The 19640-nt window shown below is 38.1% G+C and overlaps 1 protein-coding gene across 1 annotated transcript in view; it reads right to left on the bottom strand.

The window, feature by feature from the left end:
- The window catches only part of LOC136030708 (cytoplasmic dynein 2 heavy chain 1-like), a 575385-nt gene that overhangs the window by 393821 nt on the left and 161924 nt on the right, over window positions 1-19640 (bottom strand). Inside the window, exon 25 of the mRNA XM_065709779.1 lies at window positions 6375-6556. Coding sequence (XP_065565851.1) covers window positions 6375-6556 — 182 coding nt within the window. The remainder of the gene's footprint in view (window positions 1-6374; window positions 6557-19640) is intronic.

The raw sequence follows: 19640 nt of genomic DNA, 5'->3' as shown, positions 1-19640 counted from the left end.
TAAGAAACTCATTTATCACACTATCAGCACCTAGAGCCTTATTATTTTTCAATCCCTTTAGTACTGTCGCTAATTCTTCCTCACAAAACAAATCTTCCTTCACATACACGGTATCACAAACTTTTTCAATTTCATCTATATCTGTTCCTGCAACTGTATTTAGGTTTAGCACACTCTTAAAATGTTCCGCTCATCTTTCTTTAACTCTTTCCTTATCACTAATTGTGGCCCCATTCCTGTCTTTAACTGGGACTAGTACAAATTGACTTCTCCCTCTTAATTTATTCACATGCCTGTATAATATTTTACTGTCATGCCGTCTAGTTGCATCTTCCAGATGCTCAGCAATTCTATCCATGGCTTCCACTATACATCTCCTTAGCTCATATTTTAATACTTTCTCCACTTTATTTGCATTTCTTATGTTTTCATATGATCTATCACTCAAATAATTCTTGTACAAACCCCTTCTACTCTCTGTTGAGCATAAAGCTTTTTCACTAATATTCCTAGTTGCAGTCTTAACACTCTTCCCTAAGACACCATCAGCAACTTCACAAATTGTTTTTCTAAAATTATTTTCAACATTCCATCAATCTTCCACCATGTCAAATTTTAAGCTCTCAAGTTTAGTATTGAACTGTTCCTGGATGGTTTTTCTCAAATTTTTATCCTGGAGTCTACCAACATCATAACTTTTCGGAAGTAGTTGCCCTTCCAAAATTTGAGCTTTAAATAAACCTTAAACACTACTAGATGGTGGTCTTTACTTTTAACATCAATAACAGCACTCCTATACACCCTAGTATCTTGTATTGATCCTGCTAGTTTTCGGTGTACAATAATATAATCAATAAGGTTTGCTGTCTAAGTAAAATTCATCTGAGTCACTATTATCTCCGTTAGTTGGTTCAACAGGGGCATAAACTACTGTAACTGATACCCTGAACTTTTTAGTCACAAAATGAGCAATCAGTATTCTATTATTAATACCTTTCCTACCTTAAAAAGACTTAGCAGCTTCCTTATTCATCATCAGCCTTACTCCCTGTCGATGTACCCCATCTCTCCTACCTGAGTAAACAAGTTCTATGTAACCTAATTTCATGCTTCCTACCCCTAGGATATGAGTTTCTGAAACTCCTAATAAATGTAGTTATAACTGTCTGAATTCGTCAGTCAAAATGTCGATATGATAGTCATTTTTAACGTCGTAACATTCCAAGTTCGAATTTTCATGTTCTTTAAATCATTGAAATTATTTTGGCCTCGGGAAACACCAATGATCCCGTATACCAGTTCAGAAAGGGGACCAACATATCTTCTCAAATCTACACCGAAGCGCTTAAGCCGACTTAGAACCGGACAGCAAGAAGTCCCTGGGATCTCCAGTAAGTTGTAGGCTTTGTGCAATCCTGGGCCCATCTTGGTCATAGCATGGTTTTCTGCACTTGGTGATGCTCTTCTATCAACAAGAGTTCAAATCCTGCACAGACAGTCCCAAGCCCATTACCTCCGACCCGTTATATATTCATGCCTACAAATACTAAGCTACTACGGGGAAGCAGCACATAGTAGATAGTTTAGCTAGGAAGAGATTTTTCAGCCCGAAAACTTCGATCAAAACAAACCAAGCCCAGGAAAATATTCAATAATCAGAATCACGTGCGAGTGCTGTTTTGTTTACTAGGCTATAAAGGGACGCCACTCCTCAAGTGGGAAGAGTTGACCGCAAGTTTCTCCAGTCTTGCAAGCATCCCGAAAGGGTCGAGGCAGCTCTTCACAAAGGCTGTTGTCAATAGATCTGGATCTTACGCCCTGCTGCAGTTGTCTTCCAATAGAGGATCCTCCCACGATGGTGTTGTGCATCACCATGCAATTTAACCCATTACTGGGAAAGGTTTTGTAACTCATGGAACGTGTGAACACGCCAGTGGGCTCTGTTGAGTGTTAATTTGAGGGGCCTTCTTCCCTCTCCGCCTTCATTTATGGCCCCAGGAGAAGTTGCCCAGTTTTTATTATGGAGCCCCAGGGACAAGGTCCCCCTTGGTCCGTACCTCTTTTGGAGGTACTCTATATATCTGTCAGGCATTCCCCTATCTGTTGTACTCCACCAAAACTTAGCCTGATTATCTAATAATTCCAATTATCCAAATGCAATTATCTACTTTCCATTACCTAATTGCATTCTTAAGAATGCATATGATATCCTGAGAATATATCGTATATACGATACAAAAGTCAGACCAAACGATTGGCCAGTGTATGATGAGGAAAAGAAAGAGATAAAATCGTTTAATTCTGATTTATGCTCATATCTCACTATAAAATACAAAGAATATGGTACAATTACTTATTTGTGTCGTGCAATTAAAAGAGAAATCTCTGCTCGTAAGAATTATGCATTCCAATTTAAATATCAATGGAACATGATACGGTCTGCATTAGTTCTCCGTTCTCCCATCGAGAATGAAATAATTCATCTCAAAGATAATCTAAGAGATGTTCTTGGCCATCTGGTTTGAACGTGGTTCTTGGTTTGAACGTGGTATTTTTCCAGACTATCCATCCGGCGTCTCATTAAGCAATGGTATATTTTTTATGCATCCGTTGTTGAGACATCTAGAGTTGGTAATACCAATGCCCCCTCATGCGCGTTCTTGAACGTAAGACCACTCATGAACACATTAACCACTAAAATATAAAGCGCCTTAAATTTGTTCCATTAAGAACTTTGTGTTTAAAACTCTGTCAGTTAACATTTAGAAGTGAATTTGGAGATGCTTTAGCAATAACAAAAAATTTAGTTGTGATTACACGTCATTTTCAATTCATACAATAACGAGATGGCTAATAAAAAAGTACTTTAGTTTGTCCTGATATGGATTGCTATATTGCTACTCTTAGACCAGAGCTATTGGGTCATGGAATGGACTATTACAGGGGTTGTTCGTCAATGTCTGGTTACAGTCTCGGCAATTTGGTTTGCTAAGCTGTTTCGCTCTTCACTACCCCTTGTTAAAGAATATATTGTACCGGCTGCTGTGGATTTTGGCTTCTCGACGCTACACGCTTAGAGCCCTAAGAAGGATTTTAAAGATGTGTTACACAAAATCTTAAGTCCCACGTGTGATCTCTCGGCAAGCAATTGAAATCACGACCAAGTAAAAAAGGTAGAAAAACACTTCATCGCCCATCATTCTCTACTCAGGTCAAAAGCGACAGACATCACTCTTGACAAAGAAGAAAAAGAAACCAAAAGTAAAAATTGTTAGATCAAAAAATAATTTCTTTGAATAGAAATGGCATATTGACCCCACAAAGAATCTCACACCTCAGTCACCTCATCCTTCAATCTTTTCAATGCAGAAAATTTTGATGTGAGTGTAAAGCATGATTACTCTGAACAATTTTACCTGCAACAACCACTATCTCAAAACATACATTTTCAAATTTATTCCAGTGAAGTATTTTTCAAAGATTTGACTTCCACATTTATAGATTTGCATGTGGTCGTCGAAAAATCTAAGAAGGACAAACCAAGCACTGCCGAGGAGTTATCATATGAAAGTTTTATACTACACAATTTGTTTAGACAAATAAGTGTCTACATAAATAGAACATTAATGAGCACAAGCAACAATCTTTCAAACTATGCAAGTTATATAAAATTCATGTTGATGAATATCAAACTTCAAAACTAGCTTTGTTTTTGAGAAACTGCTAGTGCCATAAGATCATGGACAAATTCTCCGCACGAATTTGAATGTTTGGAATGTCATCTCTTGTATGTAAAGTAAATGGAATTCAACTCTACAACTTATCCTTTGATAAATGCTACAGAACCCTATATTAATTTACAATAGAATCCCTATATTTAGATTTACAACTGTTTAAAAATGGTATAACCAATAAAATGTTCTCAAAACTCATGGTATCGTTTGTCTTGATTTGTCTGGTATTCCAGATATAAATGTTGTCCAAACGGGCACAGTACCTTAAGAACGTGCCTTTGCCAAACTGTTAACGGAGAGTATGAAAATTATCTCGCTAAATCAATTTGAACTCTATTGGGAAACTATCCCTGATGACAGTGTTGTATTGGACACAAATCAAATAATCCATTTAGAGAGAGAGAGAGAGAGAGAGAGAGAGAGAGAGAGAGAGAGAGAGAGAGAGAGAGGGGAGAGAGAGAGAGAGAGAGAGAGAGCGAGAGAGAGAGAGAGATTGGTATATTTAAAAACTATCGTAGCATAGCTAAATTCAGTTTTTTCACAAAAATCATAAATTTAAACAAAAATCACACACTACGACTCAGCATTAAAAATTGATGTGAAGAATGGCACAAATGAGTTGGCGTAACTATTAGTTCGTACTTTAGGGGGTACAAGTTTATTTTGTAACCGAGTTCAGCTATTGGGAGGGGCTGGCTCGGGTTCAAATTTATTCAATTTGGATCCCTATATCTCCAAATACAAACCCTATTGCATACCCCTGGGTTTCGTCGTTCATACTCAAATGATTAAGAATACCCTTATCATTGTTAATAGCAGTCCATCCGTGCAGACAGGACAAAACTGAGTATTATTCAAACAGCGAAGAATATTGAATTTTTCGATTCAATACCGTAAGCATTGAATTTTTCAATTCAATTTCGATTCAATATTCAATAATATTGGGTTTTTTTGCCTACCGTATGCATACTACACACCTCGGATCAAAAAGTCTCTTGATAAAAATGGAAAATTTATTATTCCAAATTGAATGCGAGTACAATAATTATCAACTAAAAGCTTGGTTTTGATGCTACTCTTATATTTTATTTCTTATGTAATGGATGTACTTACACTAAATGTCTTAGCATTTACTTAGAAAATTTTTGATGGAACGGCTTTCTAGTTAAAAATACCCTTTCCTGCCTTTAAAATGTAAATTTCAGGGCCCTATGAGCGAAATGCTTTAAAAATATTTGTAATTTTTTTATTAATAAGACTTGTACATGCAAAAGAGCTGTCGTTCCTTGTATTTCTTCTTCTACGTATAGGTAACCATTGGTAATGATAAGTGGTGGCATTTTGTCAAAATTCAGCTTGTATTCATATTGGCGGGCAAAGTCGGGGTCACAATTTCAACAATATAATGTTACTTCATTTTTATTACATCTCCTTGTAAAGTCAGTAATACTATTTTGATGCATATTTTAGGTTCACGTGTTTAAATTCACTTATTTAAACCTATATGACATACGATATTCTCATATGAAGAATCATTTTCTGTAACGGCTAAATAAAAGTCAATGCATTAAAACCATAGTAGCCAGGATCTTCACAGCGATGTAATCAAAACCAGAGTCTCTTATCATTCCAGCAATTGAAGTGTAGACCATATTTTTCCTCCGAAAACAATTTAAATCCACAACGATACCAGTCTCTTAAAAATAAACTGAAGTTACGTTTAGTTTTTTCGGTCATATCAGGGTAAGTATTTTCTCATTGATCAAATTTATCATAGTGACAATTGGAACAGAGGACACCTCTAGTATAAGAGTCACAAAAAAGACTGGAATCACAGCCTTTAGTTTGAACTTCATATCCTCTACGCAGTGTACATGGATTGCATAATCAACACTTTTCATTACAGTCATCAACAATACTACAATTCTCACAGGATGACCAGCTACCAAATGTATACAATTATAACATGTTTAAAAATTGTTCATAGCTGACTGTCTCATCTCCAAAAAAAAGGCTCCCGATCAATGTAAAAGTATCCATTACTAAAGAATATTCCAAGAATAATCATTGTTAACACACTAAAATCTTTTCCCCTACTGAGGTGAGTGAACCGTAAGATCTAATAATTCACATGTCGTTGACCTTCAAACCAACAGGATTCGAAGGGGGTGCTTGATGGTTAAATTCACAGGTCCCCCACTACTTCTGGGAGGGAAGATTCCACGGCGATTCCACTGCAGTGCTATGTAAAATTAATTCTCGCAAAAATGCTTGCTCAAAGCAGTTGCAACCCTAACTCAAATTGTGAATCCACAATTTGTCAAGGTTGCCATGATTTCTTTTGTCTTGGGTGTCGCTCAACGAAAAAAGTGAAAAAATACAACCCCAAACCATATTTAATTAATTCTGTTACGCCCAGTTTGATGGAAGTTTAAACCCAACCTAGTCCAGAAGGGTGGGATCTTCCTCATATCCTACTCTATTGCTGCACAGGATCCTTCTTTTTGCGTAGGTTTATCAGGATCAATTTCTTCTCCCTCCATCTGTTCAAGTTTTAGATCCACAATCGACTATTGTTCTCCCGATTGTCTTTTTTTATCATAGGTTCAGCTCAACAAGAAAAATTAAAAAACAATCTACCCTAAGACATACCTAACTTGTTTTTGCCACACCCAGTCCAAGGGAGATTGACAGTTGTCTTGAAGGAGCTCTTGAATTACATTTTTCATCCAAAATAGGTCACATATAATTGACTGAAATCGGTTCACTTGGAATTTTTGAGTCCGATCGGGTTGCAAGGATATTAGGTTCAACAGTAGAGCCTGAAAAGTAAAATGTGATAATATGGAATTAAAAGAGATATGTTATGATACTTTTGGCAAGACAACAGACAAGACGGTAGGTATTTGTTTGGTTAAGGGTACACTCTCTTAGAAAGAGAGGATTTCGAGAAAAAACAAAATTGAGTGAGTTATGAAAATGAGTAAGCTATGAAAATTTCATTATTTTGTGAACCTCAAATACCCACACGCTTAAATACCCATAAACAGAGTACGAGCCTGATAAAGGGGCACACAAACATAAAACAGACCCAGCGAGGTAGATAGAAACATTCGCTTCCTAATTTGGCCGAGTCTATAAAGGCTTATTTCTATAAAGGTTATAAATAGATTTATTTAAAAAAAAAAGAAAATTATTGTTCATTTCGACTACAATGCACCCATCATTTTCCGAAAAAATCTTCATTTTAATTAAGTGATTAGCTAAATCAGTTACAAATAATACTTTAGTTTAATCTTTCATAAATGGGTTGCAGTAAAGTAAATTTAATGAGACTTTAGGAGTGAATTTCGTCAAGCTGGTTTTTAAAATTGTTATTTAGTGCTCAAGGACAAAAATCTCTATGGTTTTATTTTGTTTTGGCAGTAATGTACTTAGAACTTTACTTATGGTCAAAGAGGTGTACTAATAATTCCTGTCAATCTTCCAGGTATTCGGTAATTTTCTTTGAACTCAACAGCAAGTCTGAAATATGTCATCGAAAGTGGATTGAGAAATACACGTAAACACAGTTTCTGATTTAAAAAAAAACTTTATAAGAAAAACACCCTTTTAAGCATCATCGTTATATAAATACTAGCTGTTGATGGCCAACTGTTTAATGGCACCAACTACCTAGTTGGTGGGGGTGCTTCGCGCCCCCCTCCCAAGCCCCCCCACGAGCGTAAGTCGTTACGCGCCATAAAAGTTACGTGCCATTGTAGTTGTGTCCCTTTGTCCCACCTGTGAATATATATATATATATATACTAGCTGTTGGGGTGGCGCTTCGCGCCACCCCAACACCTAGTTGGTGGGAGCGCTTCGCCCCCCCCCCCCCCAAGCCCCCCGCGCGCGTAAGTCGTTACGCGCCATATTAGTTACGCGCCATTGTAGTTGTGTCCCTATGTCCCACCTGTGAATATAGATAGATATATATATATATATATATATATATATATATATATATATATATATATATATATATATATATATATATACATATATATATGTTTTTAACTACGTAAAACTTGCGAATATACAACATTCTTTGCTGTCCCATTGTCTGTGCATATAAATAGATTGTCAGGTTTACCGACTCTTGAACATGCAACATATAATGGTCCATGGGAAAACAATCCGTATTCAGATCTATACCTCATGATTCTAATGATTGCCCTTGAGCTTTGTTGATGGTGATTGCTAATCGACCATTCCCTGAGTCGCCATCCCCATTTATATATCCCCCTGTGCACCTCGGCGTCCCCTATGTAGTTATGTCCCTGTGTCCCGGTCGTCATTTATATTCCCTGTGTCCCGGTCGTCATTTGTGTCCCGGTGTCCCAGTCTGTGATTTCTCTTTGAGTGTCCCGGGCGTCATTTATATTCCTTGTGTCCCGGTCGTCATTTATATCCCCCTGTGCCCCCCGGCGTCCCCGTTGTAGTTGTGTCGTGTCCCGGTCGTCATTTATATTCCCTGTGTCCCGGTCGTCATTTGTATCCCGGTGTCCCGGTCTGTATATACATTCGTTTTTTAGTTTTGTTTTTCTCCTTTATTTTTTTCCTTTTTTCTTTTTTTTCTTTTTTAGTTTATTTAGATTTTTAGATTTTTTAGTTTTTTTATTAGTTTTTAGTTGTTTTTTTCTTTTTAGTTTTTTTGTAGTTTTTACCTTCTTTTTAGTTTTTTTAGTTTTTTTTACTTATATCCTGGTCGTCATTTATACTCCCTGTGTCCCGGTGCTTTGTTGATTGCTAATCGAACATTCCTTTTGTCCCGGTCGCTTTCTCTTTGAGTGTCGTCATTTATTTAGATTGTCAGGTTTACCGACTCTTGAACATGCAACATATAATTGTCCATGGGAAAAACAATCCATATTCAGATCTATACCTCATGATTCTAATGATTGCCCTTGAGCTTTGTTGATGGTGATTGCTAATTTAGTTTTTTTTCGTTTTTTCTCTTTACTTTTTTTTTTAGTTTTTATCTTTTTTATTTTTTTTTATTTTTATTCTTAATTTTATTAGTTTTCTTTTTCTCTTCTATTTTTCAGTTTTTTCCTTTTTTTTAAGTTTTTTTTTTAGTTTTCAGTTTTTTTAGTTTCTTAGCTTTTTTATTTTTTTATTAGTTTTTAGTTTTTTTTTTGTAGTTTTTGCGTTTTTTTAGTTTTTTCAGTTTTTTTTTTAGTTTTTAGTTTTTTACCTTTTTTAGCCTAACCAGGATTTGAACCTGGGACCTTCATTCTCCGTTCTGACACCCTCTCTCATCGAGTGACTACTCCAGCATGTTCATTTTGATGTTTTAAATGGTATATTATTAACTAAATTAATGTGTTTTACAATATACTAAGCATCGTCAAAGCAAAAATGACGACAACTAATTTCATGACGTCAGCCGACACAGAAACATGACGTCACCTGATCCACAGCCAGACAGACAGACAACTTATTTATATATATATATATATATATATATATATATATATATAACTACGTAAAACTTGCGAATATACAACATTCTTGGCTGTCCCATTGTCTGTGCATATAAATAGATTGTCAGGTTTACCGACTCTTGAACATGCAACATATAATTGTCCATGGGAAAAACAATCTGTATTCAGATCTATACCTCATTATTCTAATGATTGCCCTTGAGCTTTGTTGATGGTGATTGCTAATCGAACATTCTCTGTGTCCCCGTCGTGTTTTATATATCCCCCTGTGCCCCGGCGTCCCCGTTGTAGTTGTTTCCCTGTGTCCCGGTCGTCATTTGTGTCCCGGTGTCCCAGTCTGTAATTTCTCTTTGAGTGTCGCGGTCGTCATTTATATTCTCTGTGTCCCGGTCGTCATTTTTGTCCCGGTCGTCATTTGTGTTCCGGTGTCCCGGTCTGTAATTTCTCTTTGAGTGTCGCGGTCGTCATTTATATTCTCTGTGTCCCGGTCGTCATTTTTGTCCCGGTCGTCATTTGTGTTCCGGTGTCCCGGTCTGTAATTTCTCTTTGAGTGTCCTGGTCGTCATTTATATTCCCTGTGTCCCAGTCGTCATTTGTGTCCCGGTGCTTTGTTGACGGTGATTGCTAATCGAACATTCCTTGTGTCCCGGTTAAAGCCAAGGTTCGAACTGGAACCTCTCGAACCTAGAACCTGGAACATAACGCTCTACTAACTCAACTACTTTGACTTGAATACATTCGTTTTTGAATTGGTATATGATGAAAAAATTCAGACGTCATATGCGGACAAACACGACGTCACTCGACAGACAGACATAAAACTTATTTTATATATATAGAAGATATTAACAACAGGGGAACTAGCTCCATTTAATAAAACAAAAAAATGCTGTCACAAAGCCAAGACCTTCAGCGCCCGGGCCAGTGTTCTTTTTAATTGAACTCGTGGTAATAGCTTTCTAATCTTTGACAGTGCCTCCACTCCTTCATGAGATCTTCTTATGGGAGATCTAACAAACTCCCTATTTATCTCGTGACCAAAAAAAATTTAAATATCAAAAATACGTTAAAAACGCGATACTTTGTGTTTTTTTTTTTTCTATATGACAGTTTTCGGTTGATTTTTAATTGTCCATAGTGACTGTTTTCAGAGGAAACCAGCACAATTACTAACAGTAGGGTTTGTTTTTCTTTGTGGATTTATGACCACCTTCCACTCAACATTACTTGCATCGATCTTCTTCATTTCAGCTTTAAAATTTTTAATATTGAACTTGAGAAGACTTTGAACTGTATATATTTAACAGTTTATAATTTCCTTGCCAATAGCAGAAAAGGTTTGTAGCGTTTCAGAATTTCTGTAATATCGACCAGCAGGAGATTCTTCCATCTGCAAAATTGAAATAGGTCACGTTTCATACGGATAAGTTTTTCAGTTATGTGAGTCCCTGAAATTTTATTTCAGGAAATTGAGAATTGGGGATCCTTTACATGGAAATGATTGGTGTTGAAGGGGTTAAAAGTTCCACCACCAAGTATGTTCATGTAAAGGGAATGAGAGCAGACCCTAAAAATAATTCAAGACTTTTTTAAACCCAATTATGGTAGATCATTCATTGAGAGTTTCGTTTTCTTAACCTGTAATTTCAAATTTGTCATTATCATCATCAATAATTAGGCTCTGTATCAATGTATATTTTGTAAAATAAAAATCAAAACAATTAAAGAATTAATCAATAAAGCATTCAAGTTAACATCAGTTAGATTTGTATTTATTTTTATTTTATCTATTGCACATAAATATATCTATATATATAAAAATAAGTTATCTGTGTGTGTGTCGAGTGACGTCATGTTTGTGTGTCGACTGGGGTCATGTTTGTTGATTGACCAAATTACACACCGGGACATCGGGACACAAATGACGACCGGGACACCGGGACATCTATCTATATATATAAAAATAAGTTGTCTGTGTGTCTGTGTGTCGAGTGACGTCATGTTATTGTGTCGACTGGCGTCATGTTTCTTGATTGACGAAATTACAAACCGGGACATCGGGAAACAAATGACGACCGGGACACCGGGACATATATAAAAATAAGTTGTCTGTGTGTGTGTGTGTGTGTAGAGTGACGTCATGTTTGTGTGTCGACTGACGTCATGTTTGTTGATTGACGAAATTACACACCGGGACATCGGGACACAAATGCCGACCGGGACACCGGGACATCTATATATATAAAAATAAGTTGTCTGTGTGTTTGTGTGTCGAGTGACGTCATGTTTGTTGATTGACGAAATTACATACCGGGAAATCGGGACACAAATGACGACCGGGACACCGGGACATAGGGAATATAAATGACGACCGGGACACTCAAAGAGAAAGCGACCGGGACACAAGGAATGTTCGATTAGCAATCACCATCAACAAAGCACCGGGACACAAATGACGATCAGGACGCTCAAAGAGAAATTACAGACCGGGACACCAGAGCACAAATGGCGACCGGGACCAAAATGACAACCGGGACACCGCGACAAGGGAATATAAATGATGACTGCGACACTCAAAGAGAAATTACAGACTGGGACACCGGGACACAAATGACGACCGGGACACAGGGAAACAACAACAACGGGGACGCCGGGGGGCAAAGGGGGATATATAAATGACGACAGGGACACAGGGAATGTTCGATTAGCAATCACCATCAACAAAGCTCAAGGGCAATCATTAGAATAATGAGCTATAGATCTGAATACAGATTGTTTTTCCCATGGACAATTATATGTTGCATGTTCAAGAGTCGGTAAACCTGACAATCTATTTATATGCACAGACAATGGGACAGCCAAGAATGTTGTACGTTCAGAAGTTTTACGTAGTTAAACATATATATATATATATATATATATATATATATATATATATATATATATATATATATATATATATATATATATATATACTAGCTGTTGGGGTGGCGCTTCGCGCCACCCCAACATCTAGTTGGGGGGGCGCTTCGCGCACCCCCAAGCCCCCCCGCGCGCGGAAGTCATTACGCGCCATATTAGTTACGCGCCATTGTAGTTGTGTCCCTGTGTCCCACCTGTGAATATAGATAGATTTATATATGTCTTTCAAACTACGTAAAAATTGCGAATATACAACATTCTTGGCTTTCCCATTGTCTGTGCATATACAAAGCCGTATGTACTAATAATGACGTCATATGCAAACGCTCTTTTTACAAACAAACAAACATGCATACACACAACTCGTTTTTATATAGATAGATAGATAGATAGATACAATACAAATTAACTGCGTAAAACTTGCGAATATACAATATTCTTCGCTGTCCAATTGTCGCTGCATATAAATAGATTGTCAGGTTTACCGACCCTCGAACATGCAACGTACAATTGTCCATGGGAAAAACAATCAGTATTAAGATCTATACCACATTTTTCTAATGATTGACCTTGAGCTTTGTTAATGGTGATTGCAAATGCTAATCGAATTGGGAATTGCAATCTTTTAAATTGAAAAGGCAGATCCGTTGGAATCATGGGAATGCGAGGAATAAGAAAAGCCTCACCCTCAAAAGGCCCTGTCAAGATTGTGGCCTTTATTAGGTTTTCCATTATTTTTTTACGGCAAGTCGCGTGCCATTGCAAAACTTTGGTGGGTTGATATTTCTTAAAAGTATTATTGGTACGCCTATTTTTAGTTGTAGCACTTGTGGTGGAAACCCTGAAAGATCCAAGGAATTTAAAAATTCAGATGGATAATTAACCGCTTCATTTGGTTCCAAAACTGTGTCGACTGACTTGTAAAGGACTGCCTGGTCTCGAATCTTGGTCAAAACAATATTGTTGATTTCGTGGACGTCTATATTTTTGGGTGCGAGAATCGCTCTTTCACTTAGCCATTTATTATTTTTATAATTTTTTAGAATATTCGGAAATACTTTTTCAATCAATTCATTTTTGGACGTCACTAAATTACAGAAATCAGCAGGTAGTTGTATACGTCCTGAAATTGAGTCTACTGGGAGCTTTCCGTTTCCAATTGCCAGCAATTGATCTGAAAATGTTTGACCAGAGTCATCGTTTTGCAATCGGACCCGCATATTTGTAGTTAATTTTAATATTTTTACGTGTGCCCATAAATTAGAATTTTTCAGGCAAGCATTCATTTCGTCTGCAGGAGTTGATCTAGGTATTATAGGTAATGTTTGCCTGAAATCTCCCGCAAGCAATATTAATGTGCTGCCAAAGGGTTTCGACTTCCCTCGCAAATCTTTTAAGCATTGATCCAGAGCCTTGAGCGATTTTTTGTGTCCCATTGTGCACTCATCCCAAATAATAAGCTTGCATTGCTGCAATAGTTTACCCATCCCAGATGATTTGGAAATATTGCACGTGGGAGTTTCTGTAGAATGCAAATTCAGAGGCAATTTCAAAGCGGAATGAGCAGTTCTTCCACCAGGCAGCAATGTTGCGGCTATTCCGGACGACGCAATTGCCAACGCTATATCATTTTTTGATCGAATTGATGCCAGAATCAGTTTTATCACAAACGTTTTACCAGTACCTCCTGGCGCATCCAAAAAGAAAATTTCTCCAACGTTGTTATCGACACAATGCATTATCGTATCATAAATGTCTTTTTGTTCCGACGTTAACTTGGAAATGTTATTTTGTACATACGGCAATTGATCACTCGTACTGTAACTTTGTTCACGATCCAATTCTACACATGTCGAAACAGCAGCGATACGGTTAGGTGAAGGCATTCCCAAATCCTGAAGAGGTTTGTTTGCCATACGTACGCACAAATCTTCTATAATAACTAAAGTGTAGTTATAAATTTCTGATGTAAAATCAAAAGTTACATCTGACGTCTCTAACTGTTTTCGATGGAGTATATCTTCGGACATTTTTGACTTATATTTTTCCCATAACTCTGTAGGAGCTGATGGAGAGCAAGTTGTTAAAATGATGCCAAACAATGCACGAATTTGACTTGGGGTTGACGTTTCGCACGCGTCATTGATGCAGTTATCCCAGTGTTGGTCATTCTCCAATAAATTCAGAGCTTGGCATGCACTACGGTAAGTGTCATGTATAGTACCGTTTACAGTTCTCAAATACTCAAAGGATGTTGGACTGGGTACATTCACCAAAAGCAGGCGTAGAAAGAAGCATTCATGTTGATTGGGATGAACGGTGTAGAGTCTTTCTATCGTGGTATCTTTGAAGATGGTAGGTTGGCCGTCGACTGACTTACCCTGTTTTCGACGTTCAAATACTTTATTTTTAGTATTCCATGTGTAATACGAAGGCACTTCAGTATACAGCAGTTTTTTAGCAAAAGAATCATTTTTGCAAAGCAAAAAGAAAGCGGTTAACTTTGTATCCGGTGGATTCAGGGCTCTTTGTTGCACGTTGGTTTTTGAGAAATAAACACGTTGACCATTCTGTAAATGTACCGCTAAGTGAACAACAGCTGGACTACGTTCATGTATCGGAAATGAAAGAATTCGCCAAACAGCTTCATTACTGCTTATGTAAACTCCAATTCCAGCCTGATATTGTACGATTTCGTCGATATCTTTGATTTCGGGCTGCAAGCCAAAAACTGCCATGTCACTGGCTTTGTTGACGTATTTACATATGTATTTGATTGCCTTTACGGAGTTACAGTATTCAACGTTTATGTGTGCATTAAATGTTTTTGATAATAATGGGGAATATGGAACAACCCACTGGTTATGTACTTCGATGGTGGTACCGTTACGCTTCTTTATTATTGCTGTTTTACCGCCATCTTCAGTAGATCTTGTTCTATAATGTGGGTAACCATCATTGCCAGTAATTGTGTTGGATACTAAAAGTCGAGGATATTGCTTTGTGCACCTTCCTTTGGCCATGCATGGTGAATTTTCGTTCAGTGCACCGCAAGGTCCATGTATCATATTTTTTACAATAATATCATTTAACCCCTTATCGACATTTTCATCAGGTATTTCAGCGGAAATCACATCATCAATTTCGTTCGAAGTAATTTTGTTATGTAGCCAGATTAGAATATGTGTGTGTGGCAAACCTCGTTTTTGCCATTCCACTGAGTACATCCAGCATCGCACTGACCCAAACACTTCAAGTTTTACTATGTAGTTTATCAGTGATTTCAACATTTGCCGGAAGACACGGGCCGTAATGTCATGTCTATGAACCGCCGATTGTTCTTGAAGTAAAAGCTGCAGTCTCTCGTCCCAAGATTTATTACATGTAAATGTAATAAATAAATCTAGACGACCATAGAGACGAACATACGCAATAGCATCTTGAGCATATTCATGCATATGACGGGGACTGCCAGCATATGACGAAGGTAAAATTGTTAATCTTCCAACGTTTGTGGTATTACCATCATTTATAACTGCATCTCGCAAATGAATGTATTGTTCAGAGTGGAGCTTGGTCTGATTCAGGCGGATATATAGCAAACGTTCTGATTCAATTTTAGCATACATATCAACGACGAATTAGTGAAAAATTTCACGGCATTTTAAAATGTAATTTTCTTCATCCTGCCGAATCATTAGTCTATAGGAATAATAATGCATTGCACTGCATTTCTTATTCATTTCTTTGTTAGTGGCTGGATTCATCAATTTAATATTAAATTGATAGCGGTCGGCTCCATCCCAAAAAATGAAAGGATATTGTAGGGCATCGTAGCATCGATGAGTTTCAGCAATTCTTAACAACTGAGCGTTTCGCTTATGAAGAATAATATCTCGAGGTAAAAACTGATCACCGACCATAACGATTGCCACTTCGTCGATAGTTGGAGCAATCAACGCATATGTTGGCCAGGAGGCGTTTTGTCAGCGGAAATAACAATTTTATGCGTATCAGTAGGCATCAAATCGATGGCTGTTTTGAACAGACGCACTAAATTATTATTTTCGTGGAAAAGATGTTGCAATTGGGAAACGATTGTCCTTTCAACGTTGGGAGAAATTTCGCAACGTGCATTCAATTCAGAATTTCTATCACTGATGAAGTACAATTGTAAAAATTTATGATTCTCGCCTGAGAATGGTAGAAGGGACCCTGCTCTATGATAAATTTGCCCTTTTACTTTGAAAGTAGACATAAATTGATCTGGATTTTCGATTTGGGCTCCAAACGACGTCATTTGGAAACATGAGTTATATTTTCTGATTTGTGACAAAAAACGCTTAGATTCTGACGTAGTTCCAGTAAGGAAAGTCTTCAATGGCTCTGGTGGTGCAGCCAATAGAGGAAGTTTAACTTTTCTTGAGGCGCAACACATTCCCATTGTTTCACCATTGAATTTCAAGGCCTTGCAATAGGGACAAATTTTAGACATAGTCCCGATTTGAACACATCTACTCAAGCTATAATCATCGACTGGGCTGTACCTGAATGCCAGGCGATAACTTTCAGGTTGCTCTGATTCCTCGGAACGCTTTCTTTTCTTACTTTCTCTATCAGCAGTAAGCCTGATTTCTTGCTGTTCTTGTGATTCCTCGGCACGCCTTCTTTTTTCACTTTCTCTTTTAGCAGCAAGTCTGGTTTCATGGTGCTCTGGTAGTTCCTCGGCACGCCTTCTTTTTTCACTTTCTCTTTTAGCAGCAAGTCTGGTTTCGCGTTGCTCTGGTAGTTCCTCGGCACGCTTTCTGTTCTTTCTTTCTCTATCAGCCTCAAGCCTGTTTCCTTGCTGTTCGGCACACTTTCTTTTCTGACTTTCTCTATCAGAAGCAAGTTTTTTGGCATAGACTCTTTGAGCATCTTCCTCGGCTGTTGCCATTGTAAGTTCATCAGTCATTTTACAGTTAAACATTAATAGATTTCTACGTGAACGCATGTCTTAAATATCTTTAATGACGTCACCGTCATTGCAAAAATGATGACAACTAGCTTCATGACGTCAGTCGACACAGAAACATGACGTCACCTGACAGACAGACACACAGACAGACAACTTATTTTTATATATATAGATATATATATATATATAGTGGGGGCGAAGCGCCCCCACCTACTAGGTGTTGGGATGGCGCGAAGCACCACCCCAACAGCTAGTAGGAAATATAAATGACGACCGGGACACTCAAAGAGAAAGCGACCGGGACACAAGGAATGTTCGATTAGCAATCACCATCAACAAAGCACAGGGACACAAATGACGACCTGGACACAAGGAATATAAATGACGACCAGGACACTCAAAGAGAAATTACAGACCGGGACACCAGAAAACAAATGACGACCGAGGCAAAAATGACGACCGGGACACAGGGAATATAAATGACGACCGCGACACTCAAAGAGAAATTACAGACTGGGACACCGGGACACAAATGACGACCGGGACACAGGGAAACAACAACAACTGGGACGCTGGGGGGCAGAGGGGGATATATAAATGACGACAGGGACACAGAGAATGTTCGATTAGCAATCACCATCAACAAAGCTCACAGGCAATCATTAGAATAATGAGGTATAGATCTGAATACAGATTGTTTTTCCCATTGACAATTATTGTTGCATGTTCAAGAGTCGGGAAACCTGACAATTTATTTATATGAACAGACAATGGGACAGCCAAGAATGTTGTACATTCGCAAGTTTTACGTAGTAAAAAAAATATATATATCTATCTATATTCACAGGTGGGACACAGGGACACAACTACAATGGCGCGTAACTAATATGGCGCGTTATGACTTGCGCGCGCGGGGGGCTTGGGGGGGGGATGAAGCGCCCCCACCTACTAGGTGTTGGGATGGCGCGAAGCACCACCCCAACAGCTAGTAGGGAATATAAATGACGACCGGGACACTCAAAGAGAAAGCGACCGGGACACAAGGAATGTTCGATTAGCAATCACCATCAACAAAGCACCGGGACACAAATGACGACCTGGACAAAGGGAATATAAATGACGACCAGGACACTCAAAGAGAAATTACAGACCGGGACACCGGAACACAAATGACGACCGGGACAAAAATGACGACCGGGACACCGGGACACAGGGAATATAAATGACGACCGTGACACTCAAAGAGAAATTACAGACTGGGACACCTGGACACAAATGACGACCGGGACACAGGGAAACAACTACAACGGGGACGCCGGGGCACAGGGGGATATATAAATGACGACGGGGACACAGGGAATGTTCGATTAGCAATCACCATCAACAAAGCTCAAGGGCAATCATTAGAATAATGAGGTATAGATCTGAATACAGATTGTTTTTCCCATGGACAATTATATGTTGCATGTTCAAGAGTCGGTAAACCTGACAATCTATTTATATGCACAGACAATGGGACAGCCAAGAATGTTGTATATTCGGTAAACCTGACAATCTATTTATATGCACAGACAATGGGACAGCCAAGAATGTTGTACAATCGCAAGTTTTACGTAGTTAAATATATATATATATCTATCTATATTCACAGGTGGGACACAGGGACACAACTACAATGATGCGTAACTAATATGGCACGTAACGACTTGCGCGCGCGGGGGGACTTGGGGGGGGGGCGAAGTTCATCTTGTGACAAAAAAAAATAAAAAAAAGCAAAAAATGCGAAAAATTTCTTTTCCAATAGAAGAAAATGAGCCATCGGTTTTGCAGCGTGTTAGAACATCTGCAATATGGACCAGCAGAAAATTATTACACCTGCAAAATCGAAATTGGTCAGGTTTGATGCGGACAGACTTTTCAGTTATTTCACTTCTAGAAGTTTTATCTCAGGAAACTGAGAATTGAGGACCTATGCATGGAAATGATTGCTGTTGACGGCATTAAAAATCCCACCATCAAGTATATTCATGAAAGGGATTGACAGCTAACCCTAAAAGTAATTCACAGGTTTTCTATCAAAGGGGCATGCCCCTTTTCCAAGACATATCTTGTTACCAGGGTTTTTGTGAAGATCCGTAGACAAACAGTGACGGAAACATTCGGAGTATCCATAGCGCTGAAACAACTATATTGGCAGGTGTGGATAACTCGAAATTGGTTATAGCTGTAAGGGACAACCAGGGAAACAAATAATTCCCAAACTTAAAAAAGTTGTACAATATTTCTTTTCCTAGCTATTTTTTAAGAGGGCTTCAGAAAGATAGCTAGGCCTGCTCAGAGAAGTAAATACAGACAAAAGAAATGGTTTGGCTTGTTTTGTCCGGAAACTTAAGACCTACAAATGAAACTGTCGTCCGTTATCCCGAATCAACATAAAATGGAATGAGCTTGGTTGCTGCAGATACACTGACAGGTGACATAGAAAAAGGCTAGTGGTGAGCTATACGAGCTTTCTTTTCTGAAACAAAATGAACATAAT

Source organism: Artemia franciscana, chromosome 8, assembly GCF_032884065.1.
Source record: "Artemia franciscana chromosome 8, ASM3288406v1, whole genome shotgun sequence".
Lineage (NCBI taxonomy): Eukaryota > Metazoa > Arthropoda > Branchiopoda > Anostraca > Artemiidae > Artemia > Artemia franciscana.
This window is presented reverse-complemented; position numbering and strand designations above follow the sequence as displayed.